At 38.9% G+C, this 26,583-nt stretch overlaps 1 protein-coding gene across 4 annotated transcripts in view; it reads right to left on the bottom strand.

Moving 5' to 3' along the window:
• PCDH15 (protocadherin related 15) overlaps window positions 1–26,583 on the bottom strand; it is a gene marked incomplete at both ends in the record, with an annotated part of 369,409 nt that overhangs the window by 189,927 nt on the left and 152,899 nt on the right. For all 4 annotated transcript variants that reach the window (XM_082486051.1, XM_082486048.1, XM_082486050.1 and 1 more), the window contains 2 exons: window positions 357–491; window positions 11,390–11,596. In XM_082486051.1, coding sequence (XP_082342177.1) covers window positions 357–491; window positions 11,390–11,596 — 342 coding nt within the window. The remainder of the gene's footprint in view (window positions 1–356; window positions 492–11,389; window positions 11,597–26,583) is intronic.

Below are 26,583 nucleotides of genomic sequence, written 5' to 3'. Positions count from 1 at the left end.
TAGCTCATGGGCCAAGAAAAGGCAAAGGTGGCCTCAAAGGCCACGCCGGGTACAAAAGAGAAGAGTCAAACCGTGTCATGAGAGGGTGGTGAGGAGCAGGATGCAAGCCTGGGACCACGGAGATGATGCTGGTAGGGGGATCTAAAATGTTGCTATCAAACCAAACATACATGTTTTGGAAGAGCACACTACTCCAGTTATCAGCTCCCCCCCTCCTCCCCCGGTATTGCTGCTGCTCATCCTTCACTGTTTTTCTTCTTCTGTGCTATTTTAATGATCTACAATGATGTTATAACTAATGATTTTTCAACGCTTACTCTGAACAATGCCTGATGTGCCTTCAAGGTTTAGCTTACCGAGAAGGTGTAAAGCTGCTGGACTTCCCTGTCAACGGGCTGCAGCAGGGTGAGGTAGCGGGTGATGCCACTCTGAGTCACAGTGAAAAACGTATTGTAATCGTTCAGAAACAGATGGAGCTGCGGATCCTTGGTCTTTAAAAATAGTAAAAAAAAGAGCATTTGATTATAAATTCATATACACCATTAAGTTTCCAGTTACTCAATGTTTTAGTTGAATCCTAAATAAACAGAAAGTACAAATACTGTGACAAACTGGATCTACAAAACTACAAAAAATAAAAAAAAAATTAACACCTCTGTTCTAAAAATCTGATCTTCTTGATGAAAAATGTATTAAAATACACTTTAACCTATAGATTAAGTAAAATCGATGGTAAACAGATACCTGTATCTGTTACTTTTAAATTTTTTTTCATTAAAATGGTTATTTTTAAGCCAAATATAAGTTACCAATATAAGAAACCAGATTCAAGCATTTGTCTTTCACTGTATTAAAGCAAAACCAAAGTTTATCTTGATTAATGGGGCAATAAAACAGTTGGGTTGATGCAATGAAAAATTATAATCATATGTGTTGAAGCATATCACTAAATAGATGCTGTTAAGAGATTCTCTTTATGTTTCAAAAAGAATCAAAGTATGTTGATGCAGAATTATGAATCTCATATGATTATGAATCATAATAATTAGAATAATGAATCTCATATGACCAGTTGATCAGGTGAAAACCATATTAAAGCAACTGTGGCATAATTTTCAATAGCTAGTGACACTTTAAGGTAAAAAGAAAAAAAAAAAGGCAAGTCAAGGCACTGCAAATTTGTTACTCGACTTCCCTAGGTAGCCTGCTGGGAACACAAATTTCAGCTTTGGATGGCTCCACGTACAACTGGGTGAGCACCAAGAGCGGTGCTGCCGTTCTAATGCTGCACACAAAAACCATGGGACTATATAAAGATAGGGCAATGCCTCATGAGATATCCTCAGCAGTCAGTCAGGAACTCGTCCTTCCCTCTCCGTCCCGTCTCCTAGCACGGTTGGCAGGTTATAAGAGTATGGGGAAGAGGAATGAAATGTTGCCTGGGGAAAAAGACTGAAATTAATTTTGGGGCAAAGAGAATCTCAGCTAACAGAAAGCAGGAAGAATGTTTCTGCCACAGACAGATTCAGAAGTTATTACTGTATTCACAAGGAATACAGCGGATTAATGAAAGTCCAGAACCTCAAGCCAGTTCCTTCCAGTGTGAACTCACCAGATGGATCTAAAGCTGCAAAATGGACTTCTTAGCCTTAGTCCTTAACCTGCAGTCTGCTGGTTGCCAGCACAAGCAGGCAAAAAAGGGTGTTTAAGCTTCATAGGCCCTGGTGGTTCTGAAATGCCCCACAAATTAAGGCACTTTTCTGGAATGTCGGTCTTGTTGAAATGACAGAAACCCGATTTGTGACCAAGATGAAATATCTCAGCATCTTCCCTCATCTCTTTAAAGATGCTATTGAGTTATTAAAGTGATTAAACTGCAAGGGTCACTCTATATTAGTTAAATTCTGAAATAAATTACATTATCTTTTATTGCCTATAGTTTTCCAACAAACAAACATTTCTGTATTCTCGCATGTAATCTGGTTAATTTAACCTGACTTAATGTGCTACTCATGGTCATTAGCTATTTAGGTTATTTCTGTTATATGAGGCGAGGTTACAAAAGAGGAATGCAAATATGATCAGGCAAAACACAAAAAGCTAGGAGATGAGTCCTTTAAAAACTGTTTTGAACGGCCCCAAATAACGTGGAGATGAAGAATCTGAGGACTAGAACCACGAATAAAACATAACCGAAAATCCAGCGGCTACACAAGGCACAACTTGAAAAGTGTTTTTACTGGCTACTTTCCAACATAATTCTACAGAAGCTGCCCCATACACAGTAGGACACATAACGCAGTCAGAAATAGCTGAATTCAACAAATTAGCCAAAAAGTAGCACGATGTTCTTCTTCCCTGAACGTTTTCTCAACTTGAATCCCAAATGCTTCTAGAAGGTTAACTCCTGCCCTATCATTATTGTTATTCCTATGCGATGAAAAAAAGAAAACAGACCACTGGAAGCTCACCAATCCCTACGGTATAGCAGGCGTGAACACTTGAGCTAATTCTAACATGCACTAAGTGTCATAATGAACAACGAGGAGGACAGATTAGCACAACAGAAGGAGAAACTGAAACTTATTTTAGCAATTCAAAACACTCTAAAGCACGCAGTTTGGAAGGCTAAGATTATACTATTTAAACGAGAAACCATTTCAGTTGCCAAAAGCTACGTGAAAGAAATATCAAAGTGTTCCAAGTGAGTGGTTTCCTATTGCCTAAAGCTTTGCTGCAACTATGCCAGCTTTCAGTAAAATTAAAATTCATTTTACAGCTAGCAATGCAAACGGCAATCTCTTTTTTCCATGAAAAACTACAGAAGGTAATTGCCAATAATTGTTCACTTTGTAGACACCATGAAGTTGGTCAAAAATTTAATTTACAACAACCCTGGTTAGTTAGTTGTTAAGTTCTTCCTCATCATGTCATTTTGAACACTAATAAACAGTATTTTTTTCCTAATTTGTTACTGAGAAAAAACAGTGATAGAGATCCCATTTTCTCCCCAAAGTAACCTATCTCATTCTGTAGCTATTCTTGTATTAGAAATTTTATCCTAATGTGTAAGTTAAATCACCTGTAGTGTGATCAATGACTGTTTCTACTACCTTCTGTACATGCTGGACTTACAAAGCAATTTATTTCCTTAATCTTGGCATTGCTATGCTTTTACATTTTTATCACATTTTATGCAGAAAGTCTGTTTGACTTAACTGTGAACATTTTATGTGGCAGATGCTGTGAGAGAATACAATTGTGAGAAACGATCCATCTAAGTTGCCAACGCTATTTCCAATACTTTAATTTTTTAACTATTATTTTGGGGGGAGGAGGGTGCTGGACCTCAGTATTGTGATTTCTGACTACATTACTGGTTCATGTAGACTAGTTTGTCTCTGATGAACTGTTTAGCATATAATTTTAAGTAGAAAATGATCAGAATCCATACAAAAGAGTATACATGCAACCTGCAAGGACCATTTCAAGCATGCAGTTCAAACCTGATACAGTTTACATATTTCAAATCGACTAGTAGGTACTTTTTAAATAAAAAAAAAATTTTTGTAACACTGAAGATTTCTATAATGACATATAATTATTTAATTAACAAAGTAATCACAGAGTAACCATGGTACAACTTTATGCCCTAAATGAATTTGGTCCCATGTGTTTAAAGGGCTCTTTGCAGGCTTCACAAAACAAGCGACAGTCCCAGTCCCAAATAAACACTGAGAGGGCAGAGAAAAATGAAGGAGGACAGGAGAAATAAAGACAGAAATCACACGATGCAAATAAAAAGTAGTTTTTGCAAACGTAACGCCCAATACCTACGGGAATGGCACCTGGTGCAAGCTACAAGAAAAAACACATGATGTAAAATGAATACAAGTAAAGAAACACAACCCTGACACTGACGGACATCATAAAATCAGTACATTTTTGGAAAAAATGGTTACAGACAAACGTAAAATGAAACAAGATGCAGAAAGTGCTCCAGTGCTCTCTTAATAAACAAAGCCTGGGTTTGAATTTCTTCTCCTTGAAAATATCTGGAGAAGTTGCTGAAAGTTTGAAAGCCTGCATGGATGTTAATGATGCATTTCTGCTGCTCCCGTCCTCCCACAAGGTCTAACATCTCTTCCTAAAGCAAACAGTTTTCTACAATTTACTAAGATTACACCAAAATTACATGATATGGTCAAGAACGAGCAGACAACGACACACATACTGTAGGTGTTTCAACACTCCCAAGGACTTTTTAGAGGGAATATATTTGGCTGTTGAATCCTCCAGGGAAGCCAGAACAAGCTCCCAGAGCATCAGAACTGCTTAGGCTCCCCGATTGCTAGGCTTGTGTCCAAAAAGCTGTAGTGCTAACAAAGATCATTCAACAACACATCTTGGGTTTCCAGCATTCTTCATGTGGAGGACTATCAGCACTGAAACACCCGTGGAAGAGAGTTGTTTTGTTGAAGAGATGTTTCCAGCACTTGTCCTAGCCATTTGTGGGTGAAAGTAGAATATCTTTTCCACTCATGTCTTTCATTGAAAAAAAAATCCGAGATTCACAGTTTTGCAGAGCTGAAGCAAGTGAGATGTTCAGTCCCACTGACAAGGGGTTTGCAATCAGACTGGGTTGGCACTGACCTTGGTGCTTTTGCCTAATTTGTGTGAGACGAGGTCTAAAGGACCTGATGAGATGGTCCTCCAGGTTCAGAATAGCTTGGGTGGAACAGACAAGGTAGACACAGCATCTGGAGTGAATTTCCTGCATCTTTAACATTACCATGAGATATCAGAAAAACAACCCGAATCACAGCTTCCTGAGAAGTCTTCATTTGGGCTTTAGTTGTAAAACCGCTACGATCAACAGAACTCAAGGAGGAGAACAAATGAAGTCTAAATTCTGAGCAACTGAAAAACCAGAAGTAAACCAGTCTAAGATGACTTTGCCCAGGACACCCTATGAATAATTTTTTTCTTAAACATTTTGTCTTTAAAGTGAGTTCATTTAAATAATATTTAATTGTACAATTTAAAATAATAATAATAATAAAGCTCTTCGACATTTACATCATCCCCATTTTGAAGGAAAAGATGTCAAAAGACTAATAAGAGAACCAGGATGGATGCTCAGCAGTGCTTTAATTCTGAATTCTTTCAATCACCACCAAAACCTCTCCAGCCCCTGCACAAAGCAAGGGCTGAGGCACAAGCGTGATTATAAAGTCAGGCACTAAAAAGTGCTGCAACACTTTTTAGACTTTTTCTAGTTGAGGCCAAAGGGCCATGCCCCTGCTTGGATGAAAAGCCAACAGAAAAGTTTTGAAAAAAATCATCTTCCATTCCTCAAAAAAGCGAGCCGCTCCTGGGAGACTGCAAGAAACAAACGTCAGCACCTTCAGTGCTACCAGTAATTAGCAATAGCATCTGTTTAAAACAGGGCAGACATACAAAACCCAAATTCCTTGAGGACTCCAAGGAACTCAAAGAAAGACAGAATAGCTTCAGAAGGCAGAAAACATTAGATGTTCATCCTACACAAATAAAGGAAGACATACAATGCTAAAGGAGTGATTCAATATTAAGATTTTTATTTTTCCTTCTTAAGTGGAAAGATTCAAAAAAATCAAAACACAATCTTAATAAATCCTAAAGAAAGAGAAGCAGCCTTTTTGCTTTGCCTTCCCCTCCCCCTTTTTTTTTGTAATGGTATTAATGGGCTGTTACATTTGGTAAGAATATTTCCTGAATTATTATTTTGTAATGTGACTATTAGAGTGTCACAGAAGTGCTATACAGGGATAGCAGCATTACGAGAACTCCCCTCTCGAGAGGACACTGGCTGCAAAACAAGTTGAAACAATAACACTGAAAGATATAAGCAATCAGGCAAATAGTAGAGAAAAATGCTTCAGTACTCCTGGTTTAAAAAAAAAAAAAAATTATTTTTCCTTATCTGGTTATATCATTGAAAATCCATAACTTGCATTTGTAGTTACATTTAAAAGTTACTGCATCCTTTCTTTGCTCTGCCCTCCGGGGTTGCTACTAAGATGCCTTTATGTAAAAAAATCATTCTTAAAAAATTCCCACAAGTTCTCTGGAAACACGGATGTGGAGCAACCATTTATTTAGTTGGACTTCAACTTCATAGACAATGGAAGCACAAACCAAGAAACAGGTCTGGGAGAGAAGGATCTGGAGAAGAACCTATGGTAATAACTGACCTGCATCATACCCCACTGCCCAGGGATGCTGCACGAGGCCATAGGCATCCACAGAAGCATCAGGGTTACTATTCCAAACGCGTGCTGGCACACGTAAAATGCTTATGAACACATGCTGGCACACCTTATAAACATGACATCAATTTTGTGTTCTAACGAGCAATGCACAAATTGCCTTACACCCTGAGTTTAGTCATCAAGACACTGCATGTGGTATCGGTAAACACCTTGGTAGAGGAGTAGTGTGCAATGGGTATGAATGCTGATTAGCTTCTTTCAACTTGGAAGTTAAATGCTGGGGTTTATCTTGTCTGGTTTGGGGTTTGTTGTTTTTGTTTTTTGTTTTTTTTTTTTTTTTTTTTTTTTTTTTTTAAGAGAGATTGAACAAAATTTAACATACATGGCAGTAAGGTGGTTACTGTGTAGTTTTTTTCACCAACCCTAACCACCAGAGCAGAAGAAATTAGTAGTCTCCCATGGAAGCAAAAGAGTCAGGAAGCAAGTGGCCTGGGAAGCCTTATTCAAACAGCAATCAGATCATACTGTTTAAATTCCTCATCTCAGCTTTGGTTTACTCAGGTCTTAAGGTACTCATGTGGCTTAATTTAATTTATGCCATTTAAACAGACCACTTAATTATATCAGCACGCAGCAGTGCTGCTCTAGCTAAAGGTCTGTTTGCAATGTCACATCTATAAATTCATTTTTGGAAGGTTTATAGCAGGACCTTATTGTAAGTCCCACAAGGTTTAAATTTATTATGGCTGGGTTTTTTGGGTTTGTTTTTGGTTTTTTTTTTTTTTTTCTTTTTTTTTTTTTAAGATACACAGTGACGATGACCACTTTCTTCATGCATTCATCTGAGGACAGGGACATTTTAATATGAATTATAATCTGAACTAATTTGTAAATTAGAAGACTGAATATATTATGCTTAGCCAGTGTCAGTATTAGAAACTAACATGCAAAAGCACGTAGAGGATCTATGTCAACTTCTCATCAGCAATCCCTACTTACTAAATGCATTAATTTACTAAGATACAATGAAGCCATCAGAACATTAAGACCTGCAGAAGTTAATAAGCATTACACCTGTGCTTACTAACCCACCCTGAGCTACCATCTAGTCCCTTGGAGAACGTACCTGCCAATTTAGTCTGTTTGGCCAGTTTATGTACGAGCTGTATGCAATTGCTGCACTCCCAGCCTTACTCTGCTGAAGTCTCATGCCCACAGCAGGTTATGAGCACTACACGAATCACTGACACACGTATTAACATACAGGCAGTTAAATCTGATTCTTTCCTCCCTCACATTCATGTTAAACCTGCCTCACTTCATCAAATCGGAAAGAGCTGTGCTGGCATGAGCCAGGTGATGCCAGAGGAACAGGACATTGTACAGAGCGCTTCCACCCAAGGACGAGGGCGATCATCATCATCTCTGCAGCTGCAGGCAGATCTTTTGATGTCCTGAGATAAATCTACAGCATTCTGGAAAGAGAGAGGATGCATCACCTCCGGCAGATTTGATGGATCAGATCTGGTTGGCCTTAAGCACCAACAAAACATGCAAGAGAGAAGACTGATACAGTCATGGAATCTGGCACCAGGTTCCCTGAGTAGTTCAGGTTGCTGAGACAGGGTGACCCTTCCCTCCCCCTGGATCTCCCAGGCTTGGTAACAAGCACTTGCCACTGGCCCTTACACCCCCATACCTAAGGGTACCTTGCAGGTACAGAGCCATCCTAGCAGCAAGAAGGACAGAACACGAGGGCTACTGGCCAGTTTCCACCACAGCCCATCTTCCCCAGCATACATCATTACAGCCCAGCAGGGCCGGAGATCTCAATTATTTTGTCCTCACTTTGAGGGGACGGGGTGTCAAAACTAAGTCTTCGTGGCACATCATTTCCCAGTCTAGAAATCCTTGGCAGTCGTTCATCATGCAACACTGAAATATTACACTTTTTCAACAATAAACAAAAAATAACTCACTGGAAAATGTTTGGCTCTGTCTCATTTTGTGTCACGTGGCTGAACTAGATTTTCACTATCTTGACCAAACTCCTGTTATTTATTAATGAAAATAAAAACATGATGTAAAACAACCAAGCGTTAAGTACACTAGGAAATACTTTTGGGCCCTTGAGGGGTCATTTCCTGGGGATATGAAATTTCAGGTCTATTTGTACTGAGACTCAAATATTTAACAACTTCTAATCAGCTGCCTAAAGCAGCTTGTACTCAAGAATTATAAACTTGTTTTTCGTCGTCTTTGAACCCAGATTATTTAAGATATGTTAGTGCTTTCAATTGAAATATCTGCTGCAGATTGGACAAATTTTTATTATTAGTGATGCAATTAAACCCACAAATAAGTGGGCCACACCTATGTTGAAATTTCTAGTGCAGGGAAACACAAGTATATTAATGAACCACCCTATTCAATATCCAAATATTGAGTTACTTCATGGGAACATGATGATGTACACAGAGAAGGCACATCAATAAAATGCGGAGCCCTACGGTCAAACTGCTTGTGATCAATTTCAGAGCATCCCTCAAAACTTAAGGTATTGAACTTGAACTGACAAAATCAGTACCAGAAAGCACTTTTGGTGGGGAACATAAATGCCAGGATTACATTACAAACCTCATTAAATAGTTTATATTAAAGGAACAACTTACTCTTCTGTGCAGAAGTTTTCGAAATCAAATACTTGATATCTGTATACTCTCAAACCGCATCTGCTATACTAACTACCTGGTAGTTACACAATTCAAAGAGTCAGACAAAATTCAGGATTTATCAATTCAAAGTAATCTTAATTTGCAGTCTCGTATACGATCTAATATGTAGTTACATCAAAGAACCTTGTATTACCAAATCTGCCTTTGACATCTTGTGGGTAGAGTGGTGCAACTGCCAGGGAAAGGTTAATCGGAGCACTATTAACTACAACCTGAAAAACCTCTGGAGGTTAATGAAGTCCAAAGTCTTTCTGTCATTTCTTTAGTGTAACAGTATCATCCACTAGGAAACAGGAGAGAGTCCAAAAAATCACCAGCATGGAAAACTGATGCATAAATTTAAGTGTCTGCACTAGGACACCAAATCCTCTTTAATTTAAACAGTTGTTTTGAATTATTTCAAGCACAATGGATTCAGCCCCTCCCTCGCCAGCCACACTGCACGACTTCTTTTGCCACTGTGGACTTTGTATGCACAGTAGGATTTTCCAAGGTCATTGCAGCTACAAAGCCTTGCGGGCAAATATCTGTCCTGGAACATTGGTGGACTTGCAGACAGAGAAACGCCAGCGGCACATTGTGGATTAACAATGAGATTTTTGTACTTTTTTCAGCAGTCCATCACCCAAACCGGGAATGTAACAACCCAGGCAGAAACGGTTCACAACAAGCTCTCCAGCTTGCCAAAAACTCTGTTCTGAGTTCCAGACCATACCTATATGATGTGCGAGCCTATCAGTCTCACAGACAGACTTGCTTGGTTTCAGTTTTCCACCCTTCAGGTGATTAATAGCCTCTCTTTCCATTTTTGTAAGGTTAATATGCAGTCACACGTGTTATAAGATGGGCATAAATAGTCCCTTAAAATTCCAGATTTCTGTAACAAACAGATATGAACCAAGGCATATTTGAACCAAAGGGTATTGCTAGTACTTTCATGAAAGTGTGGATAAAACAAAATAGACAGCAATTTGCTTAGGCTAAAAACATCTAAAAATATCTCCATATTTTTTTGTTTAATACACATAAGGTTCACAAAACTAAAAGCAGCCTTCCGAGAAAATCTCTCAAATTAGTAGCTTAAAACGGACTTGGAACCATGGACACCAACTCATACAATTTGATTTCTGTTGTGTCCAGGCATACAGTACATGAATAGATTTTATGCAACACAATCAGGCAACGTACTGTAAAGTATAAACACATACCTGATGCCTGCACACCTTTCTTATTTCTACATTAAGCAACCTACAAGATCCCATTAATTTGATGAAACAAGAAAACTGCTTTGCTTTTAACAAAAGCAATGCTGAAGAAGAGTATTTGACAAGTAATACAAATCATCAATGTCTACTGATGACTGCCACATCCACTTATTCCATACCTTTTATCCAGCCCCTAAGAAAGCCAGATCCAACAGCCATTTCCACTTGCCTTCCAATCAATTTTCATGAATGCTTGTAAATTGACTGAGATATTTTAATGGATAGGAAGGAGATATTCTACATGACTTTGGGCTTTCAAATAGCTTCTCGGGACAATAAATCAGTCTAATGCAGACAGTGATGTCGAAAGCTTCTTTCAGTGCCAATGGCCCCTCGTGTTTCTCAAAAATAATGAATTTAGCTATGTCAAGAGCAAAACTTTCAAAAACAGAAGACTGTTTTTAGACTATCAGGTTAAGAACTCTATTAAAGAGCATTGGCATAGACTATAAATATTACCGCAAAACCTATGCTTACATCTAAGCTTTCCTTATGTATCTGAAGATAACAAGAGAACGGAAGAACAGAAACAAAAAAGAATACAGAGAACAACTGGAGACAACAGTAATTATAGGAAAAAAAAATGTTACCAAAACCCACATAACAGCAACAGCCTTGGTGAGAACAGAAGAAACATTAGCCCTAGAGGTGCAGTATTGTTACTGCTTGGTTACTGTTCTTTTGAAGACGCCCAGTTCTTACTATAAGAAATGTTAGTATCAGAATCATGGCAGAGCAAAGAATGGATTGAACTTTTAGCCTCCTGCCCTCCTACTCCTCCTCTTACTGGTTTGTTCAAACTACTACTTCCTTCCACTTTGAGCTTCTCTCTCCCATTTCCCCTAACCGTGTGGCAGATTCACCCTTATCCCAAAATTAATTTTTTTAAAGCATTCATCATCTCTAACAGACCACAATCTTAAGGAGAGCTGAGTAAAATACAGATTAAGTTTTTCAGTTCAGACACACTTTCAAATCTATTTGAACTCAGAACAAAAACAAAAAAGACGCCTTAACAATATTAAGATTTTTCTTATTCATTGATCAAAACAGTTTTGTCTCAATAAAGACAAAGAACTCTGAAAATAACAAAAAATTAAACACTAGTATGACACTATAAAAAAATGAAACATACCTCTTCCACATCATTGTCCAACACTACAATTTGTAGCGGAGAAGTCAGATTCTGGTTATCTGAGATAGTTGTTCCCACTGGGGAGGATTCGAGGATGAAGCCTTCATATGTAGATCTTGTAAAGTAAGGCTTCTGATTGTTCTCATCAAGGACTTCGATATGCAGATTGGCAAAGGCAGGAAGAGGATGGCCGTTGTCTTGTTCAGCCTAAAAAAAGCACCTCAATTGTCAAAGGCTCTCAGCCAAGTAAAACTACAAAGAGTTACTACCTGGTGTTGGCTTATATTTAAGAACCTGGTTATAAAAATGAGTAACATTGTTCACCCTATTATGAAGCTTAGCATCACAAAAAAAAAAAAAACCAAACAAAAAACAAACAAGAATTAACTAGGATAAAAGAAAAAAAGGACTTTTCATCACAATTATCTTGTAAACAGTCAGAATGAAACTCAAAGCCACATGCAAACATAGTTCCTTAAACTATCAGTATTGAGAGTTTTGGAAAATCTTCAAAGGATGAAAGCAAACTGGAAACTGTTGATTGTAAAACAGATCTACACCCACACCACCAGCACAAGAGTCAAAACCAAACTCAAAATGACTACAGTACACGAGGACACACAGTACTTGCTACAGATTACTGCAAGAGCATATTGCCCTGGATATGACACTTTCTCTCTCTCCCCCAAAAGCCATCTTTCTAGCATTAGATGAGTGGGATTGTAATTTTGGGTTTGCCTGTTTTTGAATGCCCAGAAAAATTCGTTACTTCGATTAATAACCCCACTTTTCAATGGCAATGCCTCACCTACCAAGGTTTACTCACCGATACCATTTCACCTGATTTATTATTATTTTCAAACTCCCTAAATATAAAAGCACTAATTGCCCGTTCCAGTGTGCTAATCCAATACAAATGTACGATGTTGCTTTCTTTTTTTGAATTTACTACCTATGACTAATTAAAGTAAGTAAACACAGGAAGTAGAAGACAACAAGCAATTTGTTCTTTAATTTATAAAGAGCAAACCAGTTTTAATTATAGTCCTGCACATGCCCCTGTAGCAAGGCAATAGTAGGGTACTGTAAGGCACTCTCCTGTTTTTACAGCTTCATTGCTAAAATCTGTAAGCACACAGACCCTGGGACTGCACCAGTAGTGCACTATTACCTTTCCGCACACATGGGAAGTGTATTGCGCAATAAAATTCTCGGGTGTAAAAATACTTCAGGAGAGAGAGACCAGTACCTAAAGTATTGTTTTTAACATTACTTTTTGTTTGCAGAGATTTTATTTTCATTCTGGTATCTCCCCCATTCCAAAACAGATAATACCTCATTTTTCAAATCTAACAACCCAAGAGCCGCCTTCTGGAAACATGCCATTTGGATTTCATCAACTAGTTTTTTTGATTTCTTCTTTAGACAATTTGTGTGTGCATGTGTCTGCAAACTGTTAATTCTGCATAAAGCTTTCCGTCGTTTACCAAGCAACAATAGCATGCTTTTGATGATAAAACCTTCCATTTCAAGTAAAAAGTAGTATTAACATCAAAACTGCTGTTCTGTTCAAAGTAGGTGATGATACCTTTAGTAATTAATGAGAAACTCTTTCAAAACACTCAGAAAAAATGTATTTTCCTCTTCAAAATACATCAGGATTACTCTTGACCAAGACTCGGGCAGCAGTGATACTGGCCCAGATTTAGAAGCAACCATCAACCTATCTGCTTCTATGTGGCTATTTTCTGACTCCCAAGGACAAGGTCATTCTGGCAAGTGGATTTACATAAGGAGGCACCAGTATCTGAAATTAATAAAGCTTTTCCTAGGAGATAATTTTTGTTAATGAGACAAAACTCTCTTGAAGAAATTGGGAGTTCTGTTAGCTAATTCACTGGCACATTAACGTTTCAGTAACCAGAGTGCAGGAGGCAACATATTTATCTCCTGCTGCTCTTACATGCTTCTAGGATACAAGATACTACCAATGATCAAACCTGTAATTGCCTCAAATAATTACTATCATATTAAGTATCAATATCTTTTTTCCAGCCAGCTTCAATTATGCATATACAAATAAAACACGTAACAGGAAAATAGTACACTGGGCTTCAGTCCACCCAAGGAGACTGATGCTTCTGGGTGATCCCAACCCATTTTAAAGAGATGTGCATCAGCTGAGAAAGTCTGCCTTCACACTCATCATTGTAAGAGAATCACATCTATTGGGTTTATTAGCATTTAATTAGAAACCTTCCAGTTGCACTGAATTTCATTCAACAGAGCAGCACTCAAAACATCCCTGGGGAAATCCTGGTCCTGTGGAAGTTAACAGCAACGTATTTCAAATCCAATATAGCAGTAGCTGGCGATAGCATTGGAGACTGGATAAGTGACTCCCAAATGCTGGACATCATTTAAAGCAGCGAGATTTATTTTGCAGTTGATGCTCCACTGAATGAAAATAAAATTCACATGTAAAAACCAACATCACCAAAATTACTTGGAAGTACTCTGGCTACTGACCCAGAATGGAATTTCAAAAATGTCTCGATACAGAGAGTTTTTGTCTCAGTTAATATACTGAAAGCGTGACAAAAAAAATCTCAGAAACAAGTCTGCTCTATGAGCAATGAACACATACTTATCTGATTCTCTTTTATAAGCAGATCTATAGCTGAGCATCATTGAATATGTTCCATTTCCAGAAAAATAGGCGTCCTCAAAGTAAAAAGTTTACATACATCTGCTGCAAGTTTCTTTACAACAAACCTTGATGTTCCTTGCAATCTGCTACAAAGAAATTTAAAAAAAAAAAAAAAAAAAGGAAAATGCAAAGAACAGAGGGCCTCAATCTTCTTAACAGCTTGAACTGCTGCAATAACGGCCTTGCTTTTAAAGTGTAAGTGAGCACAGACCCCATCCCAGGCTGAAAGAGGAAATACTCATCTATGTATTCATCTATGAATGAAGGAAAAGACAGGGCTCTAAATTACATATGGTCAAATACAAAGTCATATGGTCAAATACAATCCTCCTAAGATTGGACTCAAAATTTTAGGCCCTGGAGACCAAAATTACAATGACAAGGGTTCCTTCCTCAGCAGCACTTCAACTGTAAAGCACTTCAACTTTGCAGGTGTTTTCCTTTGTGTTCACCAGGCTGGGTACACCAGCCAAAATAATTAACTTTGGCCTCCTCATTTGAGAATTGGGAAGAATTAGGCAGCTAATCCTTCAGAAAGTCACAGTCACTTCCCAAGTGCCTGTTGCCAGCAACAAGCGTTTCTCGCAGCACCAGGACACGACTCAACTTCACTCTTTCACCTCCTCAGCAAGTGCTCAACTGGCAAGGCTCTCATGTGAAAACCACCACACCCCGCTCGCCTCTTTTGCTATTTCATTAAGTTTTGTTTCCAAAGACATCCAACATTTAGGAAAAAAATAAAAAAAGCAATATTTGGAAACCACCAATGAAAGTGCCTCCTTTCCAGAACTAATCCTTAAATCAATGTCCTCGGGGCAGGACTGGTAATTCCTAAAGCTCAGAGTTTGGCTCTCAGGGTTCGGTGCTCAGGTCCAGGAGGCGAGTGAGGTATGACCACACTCGCTCTGCTGCCCTACCCACCTCGCTCATCACCAGCACCAAAGAGCAAACCCCATAGCCAACCTCGGGACCTCCTCAAGGGCCAGGAAGATTTAGGTACAGCATCGCCTAAGACTTAAGGAAAGCAAAGGTAGGCGAATGCTTCCACCAGAGGCCGCAGATCACCAGGCTTGGAGGAGTGCACAGTTGCCAACAAACAGTGCTGCAGGCGGCTGCCCAGCGTGGACGACCTCTGCAGGAGGGGTCTGAGCGAAGAGGCTCACACTGGAAGCAGATTTCTTTGTTAGCTGTTTAACAGCATCATTTCACATAGTCTGCAACTGTAGCAGAACTAACCTGAGAAGAAACCGCAGATATCTTTTAAGTATTTCAACAGCACCCATGACAGAGATGAGTTACTGCAGTATTTGCTCACCCCTCCTCCAAGAGATCGTATCTGCTCAGTATGACAAGATAACATTTGCCCATCACCGAGTACTGGGACAGAACTGACATTGCTCAGAAGGGATGAGATTTCTGTAGGGTGGAGGAGGAAAGTGAATGAATTTTACAAGAAATCCTGTTGGAATGAAATTTTGGATATGTTACCTTGAAATACTCCCCCCAAAGACCATTATACAGCAGATTGACTTATAAAGGCTTGCATTTCATTTGTCCTTCTGGCTGAAGTGAGGCCTACATTAAACAGGTCTTTGGGAAAATATAGAAACACTCCTGGGAGCAGACTAGGATCTCATCTTTGTTGCTTTAAATATTTCCTCACAAGTACACCAAGGAAGGAGTGATGCAACTCAAGCTTCAAGAAACTCAGGTTCAGAAATCTTTTTATCAGGCCTGAAAGTGTCTAAAATTTCCTCCCGAAAATGCCCTCTCTAGCATGAGTACACAAACACAATCTTTAGGTCTGGAAAAGAAAAAACCACTGTCATATTCCAAGAAGCAGCACTAAGTACTCCCATACTCCTTTGTTGTTCTGTGTTTTCTTAATTTGCTGGTAATCTGGCACAGGCAACCACCCACAAAACAGCATGTTTCTGACAATCTTTAAAATTCATATATTGCGTTTCTGATCCAGTTAAAACAGACATGCTCTGTTTCCCACAATGATGAAAACATTGGAAACGGTGTCCAAAATAACAATAGAACTTATCACAGACTTCCTGACCCCAAAAAACGAAGGTAGGTTATCACCATCTAATAAATAACTGGGCCAATAATGTGCAAAACCTAAAAAAGGTGCAAAACTAGAAGACTAAATACTAGTGGTAAAAATAGCATATTTACACCAATGTCAGCCCTAAGAATTCTTCTTAGAACCCGTGCAACCAATCTGTCCGTTAAAATGGATTTTTTCATACACTACTTCACCAAAGGGTTTGCTAAAATTATTGCCACCAGTCTTTTCTCCTTCACAACCAGAGTTTTTTAAATTGCAGTTAGGTCCTAAAGTCATTTGCTCTGTGCTATTACAATTCCCTGAGCAACTTAATACTTTTACTCAACCAAACAGATTTTAGACATTGTTCTCCTTGTGCTTCTGTCGCCTAAGCCTGTTATGCCTAAACCAATCAGGTTAGCTTCTGGATGTTGTTTCTTTTAAAATGTGATCAAATCGTTGTTTTTTCTCTGCAGGATACGGTATGCGAAACGCCTAAGTCACAACAATGTACCTGAACTTACTTTCATTATCACCCAAGAAATATCCAGAAGTAGATGAAAGATTTCTGTGATGGATAAATATATCTTTGAATTTTTATTCTCTGGCTAGACTGATTCTGTTAAAAACATTCAAAAATCATTGCTTACTTGGTATAATGGCATAAAATAATACTAGGTCTTTTATGTCTTCTAATTCAATGATAATGATACCTATACCCCAACACTTAGACTGAGATAAAGCTTGCAAAATTTCTACGCCATCACACATACAATCCCATGAAAAAAAAAAACTAAAAAAGTTGCCTCTGCATTCCAGATATTTAAGTGTTCGTGTGAAGCAAACAAAAAAATAGAATGTGATTTGAAGAAGATTCACCATATATCTAAAAATCGACCTCTGGCTTTTCTGAGAGGCGAACGAGCATGTTCTTTCGCTATTGGAGGTTAATGCAGGGTTTAGAATTGATGCATTCATTTAAGCATGCTGTTAAAAGAATTACACCAAACTTTACTGTGAGATAATACCAACATAAACAACCTCCAGTAGGCTACTAGGGTCTCTCTCACAGAGACTAAAGAGAGAGCCACTGCCTGGCTGACAACCATCTTTGTGCATCCTGTAAGTTACGGCATTTTCTTGGTCCAGTTACCTCTTCACACCTATCCCAGCAAGAACCATAAATGTCATAAATTCAGTTGCGGTAATTGCTTCCAGTCTTGCACTCACCTCTTTTCCAAAGACCACCAAAATCCTCTGTGCTTCCCCTGCCACTGATTATACCCTAGGATTTCAAGAGATGCAGTAAAAGTAGTAAGGAAAAGCTTCTGGCAAACACATTTGATAGCTCACTGACGTAGTAGTACTACTGGAGAACTGCAGGCAGGTCACTTCAGATTTTCTGTTTAATAAAAGAGCAAGGAAAGAGCCCAGGAACTTCTGACACTCAAACCTGACTTCAAGCTGTGAAGAAGTTGGGAACATTTTACAGTATTTAAACCAATGTAATTAAAAAAAGGAGCAGTCAGCACAGATACAGAGAAGGAAGGTCAGGTCTGACAAAGTTGCTTCTTTTAAGTGCATAACTGAATTGGGAGATAAAGGTGAAACTAGGGACACAATTTATCTAGATTTAGGGTAAGTTTTAGGATTGTATATCACACCAGATTAATTTACAAGGTCAGAAAGTACAGCATAAGGAAAGAACTACTGAAATGGATTAAAAATTGGCTTAAGGACAAGAAGCACAGAGTATCTTTAGAACATGGAAGAAATTTGACTTTACCGTCAGTGAAGCTTGTGATGTGGCAGTGAAATGAAATTGGCACATAATGTGTCTAGACACTATGCTTAAAAAAACCCACCCAAAACATACATTTTTTCTTCACGTATCAAGGGTGACTTCAGCATCAGTACGGCTTATGATGCTGTAGTGCAGTGAACAGTAATACCTACAGCAGCCCACCTTTCTAAATAACGAAACTCTTTCTTCTTCCCTTCAGTTAAATAAAATGCCAACTATGAAGTCATTATGTCAAGTTTTAAGCAATGTATGTTTAAGTTTTAAATGAAAAAAAAAAAAGTGTTTCCTGCAGAAGGAAAATGCAGTTATTTCTGTAAAAAAAGGACAATATAGAACCTGCCACTTATGGATTTTATTATTTTTGTTGCTCTGTGAGTGATGACACACAATTCAGGGTCAATCTTAACTCACAATCACTGGTCTTTCTAACATATATCTGTGACAATGCTCTAAAGGCAAGGAAAAATATGTACCATGCTGCAATGCTGCTAAACACAGGAAAAATTTGTTATTTTCAATATGCATGTGGTAACTTTGGAGAAAGACTAATATAAAGAAATGTTTTGTTGATGTATAGGAAGGGGTTTGGTTTTCCTGTACCCTTTTTTTTTTCCTCTCCTTACAAACACAAGAGCGGCCTCTGCACTCAGATTTTCAATTCTACATGAAACGTCATCACTTGTATTACACACAAGATAGAAAAAAAGGCTGCCTCAAAGAAAACAGAAATTTCCAGACTATTTGGAAGGTACGCTTCTCTGACAACGATAAACCAAGAGAAATAATTGAATACTGAGTTCACAGAAGGGATGAACATTTGAGAAGCCAATTTAAAAAGCTGTTATTGTACTTAATGCCTACAAGAGATGCACAGCAGTTCAACCAAGCTAATGATTTTGAAGATTTCATCATTGTCAGGAAGTGGATTGAACAACTATTTAATGAAAATACATTTCTTCCATTTTTTTTTCTAATCTGTCACCATGAGTACAAAACCACGCTCATTTGTTCGTTTCACGTTCTATTTCGAGGCAGAGCAATCACTTTCTTTCCCATTATAGCTAATACATCTCTACTCTTGTGCAAGAACATCAGAGGAGACCATCTTCAGTTGTATTTCAGAAGAGACACACAAAACCAAAGCAGCTCCAGAACAAGGGTGATTTACTTTTGGAACGCCGTACTTGTCATGTGGGCTGTATTTTATTGCCCACTATGCTCTCAGAGGAATTTGAGAGACAACACAAATATTTAGGAAGATGAGCCTTTTAACATACAGGTTCTTTTCTAGAGACCTATTCAATAGCAATCACTGTGAAGTTTTCTTTGAGTTCTCAACAGCTGCAGCCCAGACATGTACTTCAAACTAGTAAGTCTTTACCATGCTGATTAAACCAAATAAACGGGGCATTACTGTTTCTACTAACATCCCTACTTGCCACCATGTTAAAATGTAGAAGAGCAAAGAAGAATAAGCACAAATCCTCTTAAATGCAGAAAAGCATATTCTTTGAGATGCACTGGAAGAGGGAAAATCCCTGAAAAAAGATAACAAATAAAGGTCAATAGACGCATGGACCAAAGAGATCAAAAGAGGATGAGAAGAGTCGGAGGCTGACATTATTACAAAAACCTACCAAACATTTCAAATAAGAAGTTTCTGAAGCGGCGGAAAAAAAAAATCAGATAATTCAGGACTTTTTGAGTCTCAAAAAACACGGACTTTGGACAATTTCTGTAACAGCAGTCCAGGAATCTAGTGAAACACAATTGATGCATGAATTCTCATCGCCTGCTAGCACTGCATTTTTCCAAAACTTGTAACGGAAGAACATCATAAGACAAATTGTACTAGATCAGATCAATAATCCATCCAGTGCAAAATCATGGTTGCAGCTGCAGCCAAAGACAGAAGCCTAGAGAAGAATGTAAGCAGCTCAGATTTTCCTGGACTTCTGGATACATCAATAGATTTTTCTTCCAGGAGCCAGCACTGCCTCTCCTTGAGCCCGTGTCAACTTTCAGCTCCACATCACTGCCTGTCAAAGCAGACAAACTATATTGGGTGAAGAACAGCCTTATTTTGTCTGTTTTAAACTTGCCACCTACTTGTTTCTTTTGACAACTCCTAGCTCTTGCACGGCAGGAGACAGTGAACTATCGATTCCTCTTCATTCTAAGAATTATGACAGTATATTTTATGGCTGTCTATCATATCTTCTTCCTTCCTCTCCTAATACGAACCTGCTTCTGTTCTGCTCTGTCCTTTTTGTGACAGAAACCAGAGCTGTGCACTATGGTCAAGACACATGTATCACCCGGATCTATGAAGTACCACAGTTATTTTTCCTCTATTCTGTTCTTTATTTTTGCTAATGATTTCTAACTTTCAATTCAATTTTTTTTTTTTTTTTTGACAGCCACAGATCACTCAGTCAACCCTCACATTTAGTTATCACAGTTACAATGCCAGGATCTCGTTCCCAAACCAAGTCAGAACCCACCATTTTATGTATAAGCCCAGGATGGCATTTTCTGACTTGTTTCACTTTATTTTTAAGCTATGCATAATTTTATCACCCACTTTATCTCCTGCTCATTTGGTCTCACAAAGCCCTTCTGCACTTCTACAGTCAATCCTCATCTTTACAACTAGAATGGGAGGGGTGGGGCAACAGCAACTATGCCAACCAGCTAATCAATCCGGCAGGGAGATGATGACCAAGCGAGGAAGCGGCAGACTCAGCCTGGCAATCGAAGCCTGCCAGGTGATATAAGTAGAAGAAATCCCATAATCACTAGAGCAGGGTTGAAGGGGGACCACCCCCGTGTGCACAGAAATAAGGGCATGCCAACAGAACAGCATTATAGCTGAAGGTTTCACAGCTTTTCTGGGAAGCCAGCATGACCATATGCCCACTCCACCCCCCAGCCCCCCAAGTGTCTGTACACTAACGCACGTGGCATAGGAGAAGACTTTGGCCTACTCAGGGACCTGCTTGGCAGGATCCCATTGGATACAGCTTTAGAGAGAAGCAGTGTATAGGAGAGTGGGTTGCCTTTCAAAAATCACCTTCTCCAAGTCCAAAAATGGTCCATCTTGACAAGCAGGAAATCAAGGAAAGTTGGCAGCAGGCCTGCGTGGATAGGCAAGGAGCTTCTGACAAAACTCAAACGTAAAATGGAAGCCTACAAGAATTGGAACCAGGGACAGGTGACGCAGGAGGACTATAGAAACACTCTCTGAGGATGCAGGTTAGGGTTAACATGCAGGTTTAGAAAAGCCAAAGCCCACCCAGAACTTAATGGCAACGAGAGAGGCTTCTAGAGATATGTCAGTAGAAAAAGACTAGGGCAAATGTAGGCCTGCTGCTGAGAGGGACAGGGTGACAGAGAACATGGAAAAGGCCAGGATACTCAATGTTGTCTTCTCAGTCTCTACAGGTAAGACCTGCCTTCAGTAATCTCCAACCCTGAGACCCACAGCAAAGCCTGAAGCAAAGAGAACAGAAGAGGATGAGGCTAGGGATCTATTTAAACACACTGGACATAGGTGAATCCAGGGGATCTGCTTGGACACACTCACACATACTAAAGGAACTGGCCAATGTGATTGTAAGACACCCCTCTCCTACATTTGGAAAAGTTTGTGGCAATTAAGAGAGGTTCCTGAGGTCTGGAAGAAAACAATTGTCACTTCTATCTTCAAGAAGGAAGATCGAGGCAACTACAGACCAGTCAACCTCACCTCAACACTAGGGAAGGTCATGGTGGAGCAAATAATTCTGGAAACCATTTCCAAACATATAAAGGACACGGAGGAGGTTGGGAGTCATCAGTGTGGGTTTATGCAGGGCATTTCATGCTCAACCACCCTGATAGGCCTTTTCAATGGAATGACCGTTTAGCCTTGCCCTCTGCTCCTGGCAGTGGCTGGCAAAGCATCCTCACCGAGTCTCCCTGTACTTCCACTCTGAACAGAAAACAGTCTTTGTTCAACAAATAGACCATACAAAACATGGCAGATATACACTTTACTTTCTGCCTTCAAAACACACATTTGTCCACAGTTTGGTCCCGAGACTGTTGCTGAAGCTCTGCCGCCTTTTAATGTAATGCAGTAAGCTTTGAACAGCCTCGACAGCAATGGCCATGAGAGATCAAAGACATTCCCAACAGGAAGACAGAAACCAATTAACCTCCAGTGTGAGTAGTAGGAGAGCATAATTTTCTGTCATTTCTGCTGAGACTGTATCAGGGAAAAATCATGCACATTTCAAAGGGCTCAACTCCACTGGAACAGCCAATACTTGTATTGGGAGCATCTCTCTGATCTGAAGTACCGCCACCATAATGGAAAAGTGGCCTTTCCAGCACCCAGGCAGTTTCTTGGGATGGGCAGGAGAACAAGCACAGAAATTCATGCCATGCCAGTATCACAACAGCATTCATTCATGTAATCAAATGCATGCACCAGTGGATGGTACTTTATATTGTAGCCAAGCTTCGCACACAGTTTTCCTTCATTAATATGGAATTTGGTCTGGCTGATACGCTATACACGTACTCAAAGCAAGTACAACTGACTGACTTAAACCTCCCGTGCCTAGTCACAGCCTACATATATGCCACAGCCAATTCGGCAGGGGGAAGCCTTTTAAAAATTGGAAATCACACTCCATTCAAAGATTCAAGCCTGGAGAGTAAACAGAGTCGGTATTGCCGCTGGAAAGTTCAACATCACTTCTTGCAGAATGGGACCCCAAACCAATTTTCTTCTAACACCGGAATTTTGAACAGTCTGTTCAACTCTGACACACGGCATTGACCTTCTGTTACCACCTAAACAATAAGGAAACACAATCCCAAGACAGAATTGTTTCTATGGTATTATCTGTCACAAGGTTAATACCAGTCTGACTGAAACACCATCTGGGGATAACAGATTTTTGAGATAGGTACCTAAGATACGAAAAATACTCTGTTGTAAGGATATTCTTCAAAATATTCTGCACAGCTGCGGCACAGTGTTGAAGTACACTTCTGCCACCAACACTGTTGGGAAGGCACCAAAAAAACCCAAGCAGCTGTGACGCAAAGCTATTCTTTTTGTAAAAGCCCCAAGAGCTGTAAAACTCTCAGATCCAAGGAAAAGTCTTATTAAAGTCAGGACACAAATGTTATTTGAAGCTGGGAAACTTATCCTCCCTCACATACCCACCCTCCCCCCCCCCCTTTTTTTTTTTTTACTCTATTTGGAGTTTTTATTGAGATGTCCAATTTGCATGAATCCTTCCCAATTTCCCAATAGCACAAACACAATCCAATCCAATAGACAGTGGTTTAAGAATTAACCATACAGGTTGTATGAAAACCTACTCTTAAAACTACATTAGAAATTTAATTTCCTCAGTAAACAGGTGTCCACATGAGATTAACAAAACATTCCTCTATTTTTCTACCTCATGTTATAATATTCGAAGTATCTGTAGTTAATAAGAGTATTCCCATGCCGTTAAAAATGGAAAATCAATTCTGGCAAGCGAAATGAAATTCCTACCCTGATTTTGAATCTGACACGCATGCATTTCCTTTACACTGGAGAAAATTTGGGGTATTGATTGCTCTAGGTAAATAACAGACTAGAGAGATACAATCGTAAAGTGAAAAAGTATTCCTCTACTTCATCAGCCTCAAAATATTTTCAGTCTTTTCTTCTGTTGCAACACCTACAGCTTTCATAGCGATCCTGAATAAACAAAATCCTTGCCTCCTCCTTACTTACTGGATACCAACCAACCTACTGCAATATTGATGTGTTGGAGAACCAGAGCCGACTTCTGGCATATATTATCAACTGTTTGGGCAACAGTTGTTAAGAAAACACTTCCCCTAGCTCCTTTATTCTGTATTACTATTCAGAGTTTTAGTAGGATCACCTTGGATCTTAACAGAGCTGACAAAATTTCTGTAATCATAGACAATAACATGATATTTGTTTATTTAGAGGAGGATCCCTTTTTGCTTTACATGACACTGAAATAATCTAACAAGTCACGATGTTTTTGACTGTTTTATAAAGCAAAAACTCTATGATTTCCTAGTGACAATTTCTCCCCCAAATTTCAACATCCACATTCTTTGAGCTGGACTGACAGCCCTTGTAGTAGAGTAACTCCTCATACTCAGCCTACTCTGAAAGCCACACAAGTCGCTATGGACCAAATTACCCCTCAGCATGCGTGATTTTATCAAAATCTGGTCTCTTACAGGTGTGGTAAACTCCTCCGCAGTGTAGCACTTTCATTCATTAGTATTTCATTGACTATGTAAGCACATCTAGCCTTCAGTAGTCTATCCACTTTAATAGAACTGTCAGGTTACATTTTGTCTGATTGATAAATAACCAATGTTCAAATAGGAAAGGATCAAAGTGCATCAATTTAATTCTTCTATTTGTTTCATGATATATGTGCTTCAAAAAAGTATAAAAACTCACTGATACTGTTTACAGCCAGTACCAAGAGCGTAGTCTCATGTCTACAGCACCATGGCCATGTTTTTTCCAGAAAGGTGATCAAAGCTGCTGCCATTTTCTTCAAGCAGCTCTATCCCCTTCTAACAAGCAAAGAGGTATCAGAGGTGAAGTTAACTCTACTGAGGACTAAACTGATTACATACCTTCCTGTTACAAATCATTTTCCTCCAGGAGAAAGATAGCTACTGTAGTAACAATGCTAAGGAAATGTAGTTTGAATAAGTTTATTATTTGATTGAGAATCTCAGGAGATGTTTCAGCAAGGCTGAAGATCAAAGATGTAATTATTTTTTAGCCTTTGAGGTTGGTGGAAGTGTGCTCCCTCTCACTGTAGCTTCGGTTTGATTTCTCTTGCAACTACCTTCTGTAAAGCAGGACCACCTGCTCCAGAGGAGATTGTTCTCTCTCCAAATTGTCTGCTCTCCAAAGAGACATGCAAGTCCCTGCCTTTATGGACAGAAATCTTCAAATGACACACATATGTATTTATAAATGAAACTTACTCCAAAAGCAGTAATTGATTTTAAAAAAGGAATTAGTATTATGGAGTGTGTGTTTGCATCTCAGGAACAATCCTTTATAACAGAAGCAATGGTAAGTAAAAGGAAAGAAGATTGATAATGTTCACAGCTTTACATATTTTGGGTTCCTTATACATTTTTAGTTACAGTATTATCAACACTGGAAAGCGCTTTCAGTATAAAGGGTCTAAATCCACATGCTTATTGTGACAGCTCTGCAGTAGCCCCATGGAAATTTCAATAGAACACAAAAAGCCCACCACCACAGTCTTTTGTAAAAGCCCCTGTTGTTTTGCAGGGAACAGAAGCTTCCCTAGGAGGGCCAACAAGTTTGCCTCCCTGCTTATCATCAAATATGTTCTAGAGATAGCAGGGAGGCTGAAAAACGGCATTTCTTATTAAGCAGTTTAGCTTTTTCCATTGTCTGCCTATTTGAGAATTCAACATTTATCAGCAATGCAGTTTTTATACCACAGATGAGTGCACCAATTTCCTGTCTGCCTTACTTCACGCATTCTAATATTCACGTATTGACTTAACCACCTTTTCCATTCCACTGTTTCCCATAATATTTTGGCAGAAAAAAAATTGATGTCCTGATATCAGAAGGAATATTTTAAAGATTAAATTTAGTGAGTCCCACAAAAATAGCATATTTTCTGTTTAAAGGGAAACATCATATATTGCACCCCTTCAGATAAAACAGAATCAGATTCAGCAACTTCAACACTGTGCGAAATGCAAACTTGAGAATGTTCAACACAAGAATCTGAAGATTTGATTCGGCACAAGCCAGAGACATTATACCAGTTCAAAAGGTCCCTGAACAACACAACATTAAAACTTTCATTATTCTAGCAGGTGGCATATTATCATTCTTACAGACTGATAATTTTCCTTATTATCCCCTTGACTGCACATATAACACAGCAATATGAACCTAATAATGCCTAGAAACATTTCCATTAACAACAGAGCTTGCTATTTAGGCACACAGAATGTGGTACCAGACCAGTGTAATTGATTTTTTTAATTGATGTATTATGCTATTCTGTATGGCTGCTGAATTTTGACAGCAATAACAACGAAATCAAACAAAGTGCTACAGGGCTTTAACCCGTAACATCTTAGTATATTTATTTAGATATTAAACCACCTAAGCTTCTTCATCTGTCCCAGTGACAGCAGAACTCCTCAACAGGAGGTAAGTTCAAAACCAGATGATTGCAAAAGAATCCAATCACAAATTATTTCACTCTAAGCGTATACAAGCTTTGTACTTAGATGCATGCACTATCAACTGAGATAGGAAATTAGCACAAGTAGTAAAAAAGGTGCTGAGCCATTCAAAATTCCTATAAGCTGCAATTTTGCTTCATCTTCTGTCCTACTATACTCAGTTATATTCCTCAGAAGAGACAGAAAGGATCTGTATATTACTAAACTTATCACCATCTTCCCAGAGAAACTGCTGCCCTCTCTGAGATGCATGGAGGGAGCCTGCAAATCTCTTCCTAACTCTCCTGTGCTTAATAAACGCTCAGAGTTAGCATAAGAAAGAATTC

Source organism: Vanellus vanellus (assembly GCF_965231255.1).
Source record: "Vanellus vanellus genome assembly, chromosome: 7".
Classification (NCBI taxonomy): Eukaryota; Metazoa; Chordata; class Aves; order Charadriiformes; family Charadriidae; genus Vanellus; species Vanellus vanellus.
The sequence above is the reverse complement of the archived record's forward strand: the minus strand, read 5'-3'. Positions and strand labels throughout refer to the sequence as shown.